The 15,423-nt window shown below is 41.3% G+C and overlaps 1 protein-coding gene across 1 annotated transcript in view; it reads left to right on the forward strand.

The window, feature by feature from the left end:
* Nucleotides 1-1,073: 1,073 nt before the first annotated feature.
* The window catches only part of LOC140210897 (interactor of HORMAD1 protein 1), a 47,497-nt gene continuing 33,147 nt past the window's right edge, over nt 1,074-15,423 (forward strand). The window contains exons 1-3 of the mRNA XM_072280162.1: nt 1,074-1,129; nt 9,671-9,740; nt 14,559-14,727. Coding sequence (XP_072136263.1) covers nt 9,685-9,740; nt 14,559-14,727 — 225 coding nt within the window. The 5' untranslated portion in view covers nt 1,074-1,129; nt 9,671-9,684. The remainder of the gene's footprint in view (nt 1,130-9,670; nt 9,741-14,558; nt 14,728-15,423) is intronic.

A 15,423-nucleotide genomic window follows, 5' to 3' on the forward strand; every position in this document is an offset into this window, starting at 1 on the left:
TAAAGATCAGTTGATTCTAATCTGAGCATATCGTGCTATTTCACTCACAAGTCAAATACTATCTTAACGGTTCATCCTAAAACTGCACTGAATAACGGAATAATGGAGACCTGAGAGATTGTAAAGACGCCGGAGCAACGCACACAAAATGCTGGAGGAACTCTGGCCAGGCAGCATCTATGGAAATGAATAAACAGTCGATGTTTCGGGCTGAGACCATTCTTCAGGAGTGGAAAGAATGAGAGACTGTAGGTGCTGGGAATCCCGGTACAGAAACTCAGTATTCTGTGTGGGGAAATGAACAGTTGACGTTTTGAATCGAGACCTTTCCTCGGGACTTGAAGTGTGTCGACTGGAAATGCCGACTGTCCATTTCCCTCCACAAGTGCTGTTTGATCTGCCAAGTCCCTCCTGCGCTTTGAGTGTTGCTAAGTTTGTGGTTGGCGAGATGCACAATATCTTCTCCAAAGCTCTGAAACTTGCTGGGGGAGAAAGAAAAGGAGGGAACAGTCGGGTACAGCACTCCGGGAAGGCAGAGCACAATTTCCATATTAAAGAACAAATATGAGTTAATACCATAAGACATAGGAGCAGAATTAAGCTATTCAGCCCATCGAGATGACAATTATAATCGACTAAGTCCTTCCTCCTCAGCAAACACTGCCCCAAAAGGATATTCCTCCGGGATCAATAAAGTATGACTATTTAACTATGCCTTCAATCGTTGTCATACATCAGCATCTTTTGTATAGATAAAAGAGAAATGCATGTATATCAAGTATTTTGTTCCAACAAGAATTATTAATCCACGGAATATGCACATGGAATTGGACGAATTGATATTAATCTCTCGAATTAAATAATTTGTGAAACATTCATGCAAAATTTAGTGTAGGTTGACAGCAGTTTGGAAAAAATGGACTGCTTGCAGAGATGGTAAAGTAGAAAGAACATTTTCTTAGCGGACATCAGGCAAAATAACAGTGTAATCACGGTTCGCGACATTCCACAGCTGTCAATCACAGCGTTGACGCACGCGCGCTTTCCAGGGGCGGAGTTGCGGTTCCCGCCTTCCAGCGGCCGGGGCTCTGTTACCAGGGTAGCGGCGGCGTCGCTTTCAGGGAGAGCGGTAGGTAAATTATTGAAGGATTTTAAAGGAAGATGTTTACAGATTGGAAAAGGGACATTTCAGAAAAGGAGAAATGCAAGGAGGAGGTAAAGTTGCGGGTGTGGTAGTTGGGGAAATTACCTCAGGGCACCATCTTTCTGCAAACGTTGCTCCGGTACCTCGCCTTGCATTCAAAACTAGTGGCCAAGAGGGCGACCATTTCTCTGGAGAGATGAAACCATGCCGGGATCCTGTCTCTTGGGCTGCTGTGCCGGGGTCACGGAGGGGTCCCTGGGGTTGGGGTCAGAGGGGGGAGACCGCAGGGTGCCCGGCCATCTGTCAGCACATGGCGCGGGGGCCCTGCGGTCGTTCGCACTCACCGCACCGGTCTGGGTGGAGCGCTGAGCGGCCCCCCACCCGCGCCAGTCCAGCTCCTCCAGTACCGAGTCCTGGGCCAAGCTTTGCCGTGGCAGGTTCTGTACATTGGTGCACAGTCTGGGCTGGTGGTCCAAGAGCGCTGCTGGAAATCCAAGAAATGCAGACATCTGGGACAAAAAAAAAAACTTGGTAGAAGGCAGCATCCGCGGAGGAAAATAGACAACTGACGTTTCGGGTCGAGACCCTTCATCTGGACTGAAAGAGTAGAGAGGACATAGCCAATATAAAGGGAGGATCAGAAACTGGTAAACGATAGATGGCAGTGCCCTGCATGGGACTAGTGTACAAGTAAGATGAAGAATGGCAGGAAACCCGAGTTTTATTTTAATTGATAGACACATGCACTTATATATATATACACATTAAGGACGGCTATAGCAAGTGGTGACAATGGAGCTTGCATTTATATAGAACTTTTCACATCCCTTTTTTGCATGTCCAGAAGCACTTCAGAACCAATTTGAAAGGTTGTAGGCATTATGATATAAGAAATGCAGCAGCTGGCTCCCATGAAGTACACTAACATTAAGTGATAATAAGTGAACTCATCATGATCAGTATTTTGCGATGGTGTGGGCGTGAGGTTTTTGTTGGCGCAAGATGTACATCACTTTGTTGAAATACATGTATCTGAATTGAATTGAATTTACTTTATTTCTTTCATCCTTCACATACATGAGGAGTAAAAATCTTTATGTCTCCATCTAAATGTGCAATGTGCAGTCACAGTAATTTATAACAAATAGACCAGTCAGTGTAACATAGAAATACACTCAGATCAGCGTGAGTTCATCAGTCTGATGGCCTGGTGGAACAAGCTGACCTGGAGCCTGTTGGCCCTGGCTTTTATTCTGTGGTACCGTTTCCCGGATGGTAGCAACTGGAACAGTTTGTGGTTGGGGTGACTTGGGTCCCCAATGATCCTTCGGGCCCTTTTTACCCACCTGTCCTTGTAAATGTCCTGAGTCAAGGGAAGTTCACAACTACAGATGCACTGCGCTGTCCGCACCACTTTCTGCAGAATCCTGCGATTAAGGGAGGTACAGTTCCCATACCAGGCAGTGATGCAGCCAGTCAGGATGCTCTCAGTTGTGCCCCTGTAGAAAGTTCTTAGAATTTGGGGGCCCATACCAAACTTGCTCAGTCGTCTGAGGTGAAAGAGGCGCTGTTGTGCTTTATTCACCACACAGCCAGTGTGTACAGTCCACGTGAGGTCCTCAGTGATGTGGATGCCAAGGAACTTAAAGCTGTTTACCTTCTCAACCCCAGTCCATTGATGTCAATAGGGGTTAGCCCATCTCCATTCCTCCTGTAATCCACAACCAATTCCTTTGTTTTTGTGACATTGAGGGAGAGGTTGTTTTCTTGACATCACTGTGTCAGAGAGATGACTTCTTCTCTGTAGGCCACCTCAATATTGTTTGAGATTAGGCCAATCAATCTAGTGTCAGCAAATGTAATTAGCAGATAACAATATTGGGAAGTTTCATCTTTCACCTGAGCTGCTCTGGGGAGAAATGAAGCTTTTTTTAATCACAGGAAGATAAGAGGGCATTTGGATAACATGTACCCCTAAATGTACACTAACAAACAACATAAGTGGAGGTTTGAGAGAAAATCATTTATTCATCCTAGGTCAGAAAATGTTGTTTCACACAAAGAAATGAAAGTGACTTTCTGTACAGGTTGAAATATTAGATCAATCTGCACAAAAACTGGAGAAAATATGAAAGAAAAGTGATTAAAATATAAATTAAGATTTTTGTGTAGTTGAAGGATGATGGGCAATTGCTGGTATTTAAAAATAGTAACCAAAGAAATGATTATAAAAGGATTAAAGTCTAAATTTCTATCAGAATGTATCCAGTTATAGGTGTGTATATTTTAAGTTTTATCTATTTTGTATATATACATCACTGATTTTCCTTGGAGAATAAAGATTTAGAAAATAGGTTGTATTAAAATTGCATGAGAATATAAATGACATAATATGTTTTAGCTAAAGGGATAAACTTATTTGTAGATAGTGATAGATTCATTAGATGACACAATGTGTGATTGACTTGCAACAGTTTCCCACCTCATTTCCATGATTATTGGACATAGTGCATGCAGCAATGTTCTTTGCACGTTAGGTGCCTATTCATGATGTGCACTTTTGTGAATGGCTGTTGTCAAATGAAATCTATTTACTGCTGATTGAAATCAGCCTGGAGTGCTGCAAGGGAAGAAACCTGTTGCATTAAACAGTTGTTAGCAATCATTTCAAAGCTTTTAGAAACTTTCTAGAAACTATGACAGAATAGAGCAGAGAGTAGCTGCCTTGATTTTCTGATCAAAGTCAGAAGGAGGGCATTTAAAATTGATGTCAAATATAATACTGAAGTGCGATAAGGAATTTGTTAATGTTAATTAACTCAGAAGCATGGTGAAGATAATTGAAGATATCACCAGATACTTCATCCTAATAACTGTGCCACTTGCCTTACTTATTGGTGCAGGCTGGATTCTCCCCAACTTGTCCAAGAGTAATGGTACTACCCAATTACTCTCTCAGTTACATCTGTGTCTCAGAGTTTGTTTCCTTATTTAGTTATTGAGATACAGTGTGGAATAGAGTCATGCCATCCAGCAATATCCTGATTTAATCCTAGCCTAATCATGAAGTAATTTACAACAACCAATAACCCACCACCCATTACATGTAGGAGGAAACGGGAGTGCCTGGAGGAAATCCACGTGATCATGAGGAGAACGTACACACTCCTTACAGACAGTGGTGGGAATTGAACTCTGGTTACCTGTACTGTGAAGTGGTGTGCTAACCACTACACTACCATGCCATCCAACATGCTTACGTGTATCCACATACTTGCATGTTCAAGCATGAAGTTCAAATCATATACATTGTAGGGTACATCACACTGAAGGTGGTAGAAATTCTCCACATTTTCATGCAGGTATTTACAGGAAAATAGAAATACAATATAATTTCATGAATAATTATACATAAACAAAAACTGATAAACAACTAATGTTCAAAGCAAATAAAATAATGCTGTAAAACTGTACAAATAAAAATACTACTGAGAACATGAGTTATAAAGTGAGTCTCTAGGTCATAGAATCAGTGGTGAATGAAGTTATTCATAACAGTTCAGGAGCCTGACAGTTGTAGAGTAATAACTGCTCCTGAACCTGGTGGTGTGGGACCTAAGGCTTCTGTACGTACTGCTTGGGTTACACTATCATCAAGTAGGTCAGTAAGTTTGAGAACTACGATGAATGATTCCTTGAAGCATAACTGTAATTGGCATTGATTATAATTGGTTTTATGTTCTTTTAGCAACTTCGCCATGCATGTCACTTGGAAACTAGTCCATCACAGACAAAGCCCTCCCCAATGCTGAGTACATTCAGATGGAATGCTGCCCCAAGAAAGCGACATCCATCATCATTGGCCCTTTTCGAAACGTCCCATATAAATGTGCTCAGCATTGGGGAGGGCTTTGACCTACTTGGTTCCCACTATTATTTAGGATTTCCTTGTAAAGGTCTGAGTGGAAAGAACTTTCATCATGCTGTAAATTGCGGAATTTTGAGGTAATATTAATCTAGTGAACATGAACTTATGACGTCAGGGCTACTGTTGAATCAATGCTGTGTTGTTTCAGTGTAAATGTTGACACTATCTATTATGCTTCCTAGTTTGGCAAGAAATGTGAATTGTCCTATAAATATGGTCATGATATATGAAGATGGAAGCAAATCATAGCCTGTTGTTAAGCTCAACTTTTATAGCCAATATCTGTGTGGTATTGTGGGGCGGGGGGGGGGATTATGCAATGCAAAATAGACCTTTGACACCATCCCAGAGATTTCTCTGCCGTAACAAACGCGACAGTGGTGACCTGGCATCGATTTTCATGACACAGCATAGCAGAGTGCAGCAGGAATGCAGGTTAGGTTCATGGTACAATAACTATCAGTACTTCTGCCTAAAAAAGGGGGCCTTTCCTTGATCTCTTGATGTGTCAAAATGTTTTACAGCCAATTGTTTTTGATGTATAGTCAATGTTTAGTCAGAGGAAATTTGAAAACGTCTCATAATTAGCATTGTGTTTAAACAGTGGTGAAGGTAATTCATATGCTATTTAATGTACCGAGTGACAAGCCAGGATGGCGTACAACTTGGAGGGAAATTTGTAATATGGTGGCAGATAGTATAGTGGCTAGTGCAAAGCTGTACAGTACTAGCGATCCGCGATCAGAATGCTGCGGTCTCTAAGGTTTGTATGTTTTCCCCATGACTGGGTGCACCTGTTTCCTCCCACATTCCAAAGGCAAACGGTTAGGGTTAGGGTGAGCGAGTTGTGGGCATGCTATGTTGGCGCCAGAAGCATGGCAACATTTGCAGGCTGCCTCCGGCACAGTCATTGGACTGATTCGGTCATTAACACAAAATGACACATCTCACGCTATGTTTTGATGTACATATGACAGATAAAGTTAATCTTTATTTCATTTGCCTGTTTAGGTGATGGAGATTGCTGATTTATGATGTGGTGTCAGAGCAGCTGAACTGAGACCCCACAGTGCATTTTGTACATAATACATTGTGCAGTGATGATGGAGGAAATGAATGCTTAGGGTTATGAATGGTAACAAGTGTTGTTGGAGCTTCACATTCAAGTAATTGAAGGAAATTCCATCATTTTCTTGACTTGTGGCTTGCAGACAGTTATAAGGTTTTGAGGTGTCAGGAGAGATCTAGTTTCTGCAGGATACAGAGCATCTGACCTACTTCAGTTGCCTGAGCGTTGCTAGTTCTTACTGTTTGCAGGCATAGACTGCTTTATTTTCTGAGAAGCTGCAAATTAAGTAGAAAATGTGCAAATTTCAGTGAGTATCCCCACTAAGGAAGGAAAGTCATTAAATGAAACAACTGTTGACGTCTGGTCTCAGGACTCTGCCCCGAGGAACTCCTGATGTCTTGTGATGTCCCAATGTCTTGTGGCTGGAGAGGTTGAAGACGAAATAATGGTTAGAGAATGGCCCTGGAAAACTTGCTGTGGATTTTTTTTTTGCAGCTAATCAGTATCAGCTTTACTATCACTGATATATGATGTGAAATTTAGTTGTTTTGTGGTTGCAGTGTAGTGCAGAGATATAAAAACCAATTAATAAATGACCAGTGCATTAAAAAGGAATCATGAGGTAGTGTTCACAGACCTTTCAAAATCTGATAGTGATGGCAAAATCATTGAGGATGTGTCTTCAGGCTCTGGAATCTTTTCCCTAATGTTAGTAACAAGAAGAGGGCATGTCCCAGACGGTGAGGGTCCTTGATGATTGATACTGCTAATGTAACTTTGCTTTTTATCTGGTGATGACAGCACTTCGTGAACATGACAGAGAAGCATCATCAAAGTTTGTGTTGAAGTATGAAAGTGGAGTGTGAAACCACAGACTTGACTTGAATGTGTGTTTTGTACCACAGAATTAAACTAACATTCAGTACTAAGCTGCATGGGTAGAAACAAAATGCCAGTAAATCATTTGTGGAAGTGAAACAGGATAAACAATGAATGATAAATTGAAGAACATAAAAATAAGTAACTGGGAGAAAATCTAGTGACGTTTATCCTCTTTCTTTCTTGAGTACAGATTGCCATGAATCACACTGTAGACATGTATTATGCTCAGATCATTTTACCTTCACCAATTTAATAGATGGAATAACTCATTTTAGCATAAAGTTAATTCCTCTAATAAAATATTGTCCAGAAAAAATATGATACAGATCCATTAGACGGAACAATAACATCTTTGTTTTTGCAGTTTTGAAACTATAGTATAGATTATATATGATAATGTATCTAATCTGTAGACATACCCCAACAACATTTTACATACTACTTTGAGGACTTTTTTAAACACTTTGCCTCTAATAACTTGGTGTAGATAAATTGTTTGGCTTATATCGCACCTTGCATAAACTACAATTACAACTACATGAGGACAGTTTTGCCATCAACCCTGCCATCAGACAAAAGATTCCATTGCATAAAAATCTTGGTTCCTGTCTGCAGCTGAACTCGCCTAGGCCTTTGCCTCATTCGCCTGCTGCAGATGTCTGTACCTCTCCGTACATGCCACTCTATTCCACTGCTCTCCTGGCTGGTCTCTCTTCCTCCACTAGCTCATCCAAAACTCTGCTGCTGCTTCAGTCCTACTCCATATTAACTGCCAGTCATTTGCCTGGCCAGAATTAACTCCTTGTCTCTAAGATTTTTAATTCAGTCTTTTTTTCTTTGTATTTAAACCCATTCATAGCTTTTCTCCCTTCCATTCTAGGTTTCAGCATGTATACGTTTCCTTCAAACTTCTGGACTTTTTTTTGCATTGTTGCTCCCTTCCCATTTGCTATGCCTTCTATGGTCTGGACTTGAAACTCCAGGATACTCAACTTAAACTGTTTCCTTTTCAAAACTTTTGTTAATTCCACCTTTTCATTACAGTATTTCTAATATCCCCTTTTCACTAAGGATGTCTATTTCTCTGTATAAATCCTTCCCCGCATCAAAATGTCTTGATAGCCCCGCATTTCTTTATACAGAGGACCAAATTCACCAATTTTACCATTACCTTCCTCTGCCTAATTAAGCTTGCTGTCACAGGGAATATGTTCTTATTTGGCTGTCCTTGTTCTTATTACAAGCTATTGTTATGTATAACCTAATGAGAATTAATGTGTGAATATTATTTCATTATATATGAGAAACATTTTTTTTCTGATCTTACTCGGGATCTCTCTCTATCCCATTTCATTATATATTGACTATTTTGTGGTGTTTTCTATTCTGTTCTAAACTGGAAACTGTATTTAACATTGCTTCTAATTTTCATTATTCCCTTGTCTTAAGATGGTTCACTGTTGATGTTCCCCTTTCTCAATTTCTCTAATTCCATTTATGGGGGTAAGATTGATAAATTTCCATCATAACCCTAGACACTGTTTTCAATCCTGTGATTGTAAGGACTTTGTTCCTTGTTCCCAGACTCTTAGTCCACTATGGTCTGATGATTATAACTGTCACTGTATTATTAGCTTTCTAGAAAGCAAAAACAAGCATTTCGCTACATCTTGATTGGCAACTGCTTCATTTATTTGTGCTGAACTGCATTTTCTTCCTTACCAAAACTTTAAGAATTACCCTTGCACACAGTTTACACCCGACATACCTTCACATTATTCTTAAAATAGTTCCTCCCTCGTTTATGGTCACTGGATTTATGTAGAGCCTGACATATGATTAGGTACTTTGGATACCAGCAGGACGTGTGTGTTGCCTTCTGTGGGGCTGCAGGCATGGTCCCACAAACCATGTGGGAACTTGTGATCGCATTTCTGACTTGCAAATTGCTGGGCTCAGGAATAGTTCTCAGGAATGGAACCTTCCCAAATGAATAGCAGGTTAACAAGCCTGTAATTTTCTACATGGAGACACGGGTAACTGCAGAAACAGGAATCTGAAGCAACACAGATACGCCGGAGGAGTCAGGAGGCGTCTGTGTGGGGGTGGGGAAATGGACGGTTGCCATTTCGGGTTCAGCCCATTCTTCTGGAAGTCCGGATGAAGGGTCTTGACCCAAAACATGAATTGTCCATTTCCCTCCATAGATGCTGCCTGACCTGTGGCGTTCCATATGCAGATTATTTTCTACCTACTGTCTTCATTCTTTCTTAACTAGGGCCATTACATCTGTAGATTTTCAATTCATTAAACCACCTTTACTTCAAAACAAAGATATGGTTGATCTCGACATGAATATAATATAATATTTTTAGAACCAAGATGAAATGTTAATACTTGAGATATTTTGGATTTATTGTTATGATATATATTTCTTCTGCTTGATGTAAAGATGCATTTAAACTGTTTCTCTTTTCCATAGATGCTGCCTAGCCTGCTGAGTTCCTCCAGCATTTTGTGTGTGTTGCTTGGATTTCCAGCATCTGCAGATTTTCTCGTTTGTGATTGAAACTGTTTAACTTGATTCATTAAAATGCGTGAACGCAAGTAGTACAGAAACATTTATTTTAAGTTTAATTTCTTCTAGAAAAAACTGCAGAAATGACCTCAAACATATGGAACATCAGAGAGATGTTAAACATTCCAACAGGACCTGGGTAAGTAGCAATATTTTTAAAATTGTACTTTTATACGACTACTCGGCAGGTAATTCCCGATACCCAGGTATTGGAGAATGGATGGCGCTACTGCCCAGAAAATAGATTGGAAAAAATAATTATTTATTTTATGCTGAAATCACACATTGACCACATTGATAGCAATGTTTGCAACAAGTTTTGATGGCTGTCCTGAATATCAGGAAATTGGACTGGACATTTCCTGTCATGATTCATCCAAATACAATTACTCTTTTTCATACATCAATTTGCATGAGATTTATTGAAAATTTACTGACAAGTTGAATCAAAATGTCATGAATTGCAACCTTCAGTTTTCATTCACTCTGAATCAATGCATGTAGTCATTTTTAGATGGAAAAGTCATAATTTTTAGATGCTCCTTCTTCCTATGTTTTTCCCCATTTCCATGAATGCCTGTGCAGCAAACCACTGCCATCCGTTAATATGCATTTTAAAAAGGAGAAAAGCTGGATAGTAATGGTTTAAAACTAAGATATCACGGATTCAACATTTTGATTTGGTATTAGGTGCTACATTTGAAACACAATTCAGTGTATTAAAAGAGAGAGGGATCCAACTGCTTGTTGCAAATATTTAAACTTGATTGCTGGGTACAGTGAAAATCCAGCAATAGTTGCATCTGAAGTTTATTGCAGGCATTGCTGCCTCCTATTTGCCCTTTGTAAATGAGCCTGATCAATGTTTGTATATTATGATATATAGCTCTATTTGGAAGCAGTTGGACAAGGCACTTCGTATCATCTCAGATTTTTATATAGTTATGCATGCTGTGTCCTTTTTCTTCTCATTGTAAACATTTTTACAATGCAGCTATATTGGTCTGTCAGGAGATGTTCATATGCAGAGTACTTGGACCTAAGTTCTCCTTAATTACTGTCCAATTTGTGGTTAATTTAGATCTGCAAACAAACAAAGTTCATTTATTAAATGCTACTTCTCCAACCTGCATTATAAACATACCACTTGCAGCAAAACAACATTTGCTCTTTTCTTTTATAGTCTCCTAGAAATTAAGTAGGATCCATCTAAATCTTGCTGGAGGAAGTCAGCAGGCCAGGCAGCATCTATGGAAAAGAGTAGACAGTCGATGTCTCGGGCTGAGGCCCCTCATCAGGACTGGGAAAAAAAGATGAGGTCTGATTAAGAAGGTGGGAGAGGGGAGGAAGAAGTACAGGGTGGTAGGTGATAGGTGAAACCGGCAGGGGGGAGGGGGTGAGGTGAAGAGCTGAGAAGTTGATTGGTGGAAGCGTTAAAGGGCTGGGGAAGGGGGAATCTGATAGGAAAGGGTAGAAGGGCATGGAAGAAAGGGAAGGGGGAGGAGCAGCAGAGGGAACTGATGGGCAGGTCAGGAGATGAGGTGATAGAGGGGAATGGGGATGGTGAAGGTGGGGGGGGCAATTACTAGAAGTTCGAGCAATCGATGTTCGTGCTATCAGATTGGAGGCTACACACACAGAATATAAGTTGTTGCTCCCCCAACCTGAGTGTGGCCTTCCTGCGGCCGTAGAGGAGGCCCTGGACTGACGAGTTGGAGTGGGACTGGGAAGGAGAATTGAAATGGGTGGCCGCTGGGAGACCGCACTTTTTTGGCAGATGCAACGTTGGTGCTCAGTGAAGTGGTCTCCCAGTCTCTCACCGATATACAGGTGGGCACACCAGGAGCACTGGATAGAGTAGATGACCCTAGCAGACACACAGGTGAAATGGTGCCTCACCTGGAAGGACTGTTTAGGCCCTGCATGGTACTGAGGGAGGAGTTGTAGGGGCAGGTGTGGCACTTGTTCTGCTTGTAAGAGTAAGTACCAGGAGGGAGATTAGTGGGGAGGGACAAATAGAGAAGGGAGTTGCATAGGGAGTGATCCCTGTGGAATGCAGGAAGTGGAGGGGAGGAAAAGATGTGTTTGGTGGTGGGATCCTGTTGGATTTGGCGGAGGTTATGGAGAATTAAGTGTTGAATGCAGAAACTAAGGGGGTGGTTGGTGAGGAGTAAAGGAACCCTATCCCCAGTGTGGTGGGGTGAAGGCAGATGTGCACAGAATGGAGGAGATATGCGTGAGGGCAACATTGATGGTGGAGAGAGGAAAGCCCCTTTCTTAGTTCTGGAATGAAATGCCTCATTCTGAGAACAGATGTGGCGGGGGCAGAAGAACTGAGAGAAGGGGGATGGCATTTTTACAAGTGACAGAGTGGTAAGTGAGAATCAGTGGGTTTATAAGAAGATATCAGTAGATAAACTGTCTCCAGAGACAGACGGATCGAGAAAGGGGAGTGCGATGTTGGAAATGATTTGAGGGCAGGATGGAAGTTAGAGGCAAAGCCGATAAAGTCAATGAGCTCAGCATGAGTGTGGGAAGCATTTGTCAGTATAGGATAGGAAAAAGTGGGAGAGATAGTGGTGTAGGCTTGTAACATAGGCTGTTCCACAAGGCCGACAAAAAGGCAGTCTTCGCTGGGACCCATGTGAGTGCCTATGGTTACACTTTCGGTTTGAAAAAGGTAGGAGCGGCTGAAGGAGAAGTTATTGAGAGTGAGGACCAGTTCTGCCAGGTGGAGGAGAGTGGTGATGGACGGCATCGTTCCCTTACCCTGCACCTCCCATTTCTACCTCTCCTCTGTCTGCAAACATACACAATATAAGTCCAACTATATTATCTTTATTTACTCTTAATTTCATGAATCGAAATGCCTCCTGAGCATAAAGGTAGTACACATTTGGTCATTTATTGCATATGGTGCTCCTGGTATAGCCTCCTCAGCATTAGTGAGACCTGAAGCAGATTGGGGAATCACTTCATCAAGCACCTCCTCTCTGTCGCCATGACAGCCAGGATCTCCCAGTATCCAGCCATTTGAAATCCACATCCCCCTCCCATTCTCACACTGACATGCCTGTCCACAGCCTCCTCTACTGCCAAGTTGAGGCTACATGCAGACTGAAGGAGCCAACACACGATATACCATCTTGCTATCTCCAACCTGACAACACCAATATAGGTTCCTCCGATTTCCAGTAACTACTCCCCTCTGTACCCAGGTTCTTTGTTTTTTCTCATCCCTCTTGCCACTTTACGCCTTCTCTTTCCCCTCCCCGGTCCTCATTCAGTTCGTTACCCATACTTTCATCCCTCTGGATCCCCACCTCCTTCCATGGCCTACTGTTCTCTCTCACCAGATTCTGCCTTCTTCAGCCCTTTGTCTCTTCCACTTATCACCTTATTTCTCAAATTGTTGCCCTGTCCCCTCCCACCCTCACCTTCCTCTCTCCTACCTTCCCCTTCATCTGATTCACCTACCACCCACCAGCTTGTGGTCCTCCTCCCACCACACCCCCCCACCCTTTAATTCTGGCTGCTGCCCCCTTTCCAGTCGTGCTGAAGGGTCCTGACCTGAAATATGGACTGTTAATTTCCCTTTATAGATGCTGCCTGAACTTAAGATTTCCTGTAGCATTTTGTGTGTGTTGCTCCAGTTTCCAGCATCCATAGGTTCCCTTTGTGTCTCAGTACTGCATCCCTTCAGATTTTGGTCTGCACTGTGAGCAGACAGTTTGGGCATGATGTTCACTAATCGTTTGGATAAAGATTCCTCTCAGAAATCAGAGCTTTCCCTACGTCTTCCTTCAGCTTTTTAAATGCGGAAGGCCTTGGGTTGTCAGGAGGTGAGTTATTGACTTCAGGATACCCAGCCTCTGCTCTGAAATTACAAGGTGGTAGGTGGTAGGTGATAGGTGAAACCGGCGGGGGGAGGGGTGATGTAAAGAGCTGAGAAGTTGATTGGTGGAAGATTTAAAGGGCTGGGGATGGGGGAATCTGATAGGAAGGGGTAGAAGGCCATGTTGTGTTCATGTTGTGGAAATAGCCCTCTTGGCCCTTCAAGCCTCTCTTGCCATTTATCAAAACCATGGTGACCCTTCTTAAACATAATTTTCCTCATAACATTGGTTTAATATTCAGAAATCAAATTATGTCTGCTTTGAATGAACCAGATGATTGATTCTCCAAGGTTTAGTGGAGTAGAGCATTCCAGAGATTCACCCACCGTGTGTGTGTGTAGCAGAACTGTCCTAACAGTTTCAGCAACCTGGTTCAATCCTGACCTCTGACCTCTGGTGATATTTGCATATTCTCCCTGTGACTGCATGGATTTTCTTCAGGTGCTTTTTCCCTTACCCAAAACGTATGCTAACAGTTTGGTGAATTATCTATTTTTAAATTGCTATTGCTGAAGGTGGATTCAAGGAGAAATAAGGCGAGGGTTTTGTTTTAATGAACATGTGTGAGAATAAAGGCTAGAGGTGAGTATAATGTGGTAATGAGATTGATAGAATTGCTCTGAGATGCAGTATAAACTTTGATAACTGAATGTTCTCCTCTACATTTTTATGAAATATGAAAAATTTATGCAACTTTTCCTTATCTTGGTTTGAAAATGGCCCACGTCATTGTAATTTTACATCCATTAGCTCTTCTCTCTGTGAAAAATTTCAATGTGCTTAGGTAAGGAGACTAACATTTTACTCAATATTCTAGATTTGGTCCTACCAAGGTTCTAAGTAATTGCAGTAAGAATATACTCTCTACTCAAACCCTCTCCTTATAAAAGCCTGTGGAGCATTTGTCTTCTGAATCAGTTGCTACATTTGAATGTTAGCTGTGTAATCAATAAAATTTCTCTGCAATGGAAACACAAGTTGACAGATTTGGCTTCATATCAATGCATTTTTCAATTAATTGCATGTTTAATATTTGCTTACCTCTAATTCTTTCAATACAGGATGACTAAATCTGCCACTTGGAATAGTGCTCCCAGTGACCATTCCAGTTTGACTGATTCTCAGTTTCTTTTCGGATCACAATTTTGCCCTGAAAATTCAGAGTCTCAGGATTTTAACCTGCCTTCAAGAACCCAGAGGAACTCCCAGCAGAACTCACAACACAATGAAGTAAGACTAGTCTGAGTGGGTGTCTCAATCTCAGGATTCCAATTTATGAGGGGCAAATAAAAAGGAAGCTATCATTCCTAGAAATTTGATTGTGTAGCAATATTTTGTCACGTGATAAAAATTATAATGAGCAAATGTTTAGTTAACAATCATTTCTACATAAAGCATTGCTAGTCTTAAAATTGAATTGGGCAACATCTTTTGCCATCCTTATTAGTAACACCAATGTTTTCTCAGTGGTAGGTGAACTTCTAATGATGGCAGTTATAATGCATTGTATGTTTCAGTCCTAGGAATATAAAATGGAGTTCCCAAAATGTATAAAAGTCACAGTAAAATAAGAAGGAGGGAGTGCTATGTTTTTCATTTTGCCCATGTATAAAAGGTTACATTGGCATACCTTGGGTCACTTCACAATGTAGCTTTGAAACTAACTGGAGATATCTCATATTCCAAAGTTTGCACCCAATGCTCAAACTAATGCGTGTTCTTTGGAGATTATAACAAATGAAAAAAAAAGCAAAAGTTTAGCTCAGTGATCATCTAGCAAGTAGGGCTGGATTTGACAGGCTACTCTGAGACATTGACACAAAAGATGTAACAGAAATGTATATTTACCAAGATCCTCCTTCCTACGGCCTTCTCCTTCATCACCTCGCACTCCCACTCCCATAGCACACTATGTACTACAGGTAT

The sequence above is a fragment of the Mobula birostris genome, chromosome 16, assembly GCF_030028105.1.
Source record: "Mobula birostris isolate sMobBir1 chromosome 16, sMobBir1.hap1, whole genome shotgun sequence".
Lineage (NCBI taxonomy): Eukaryota > Metazoa > Chordata > Chondrichthyes > Myliobatiformes > Myliobatidae > Mobula > Mobula birostris.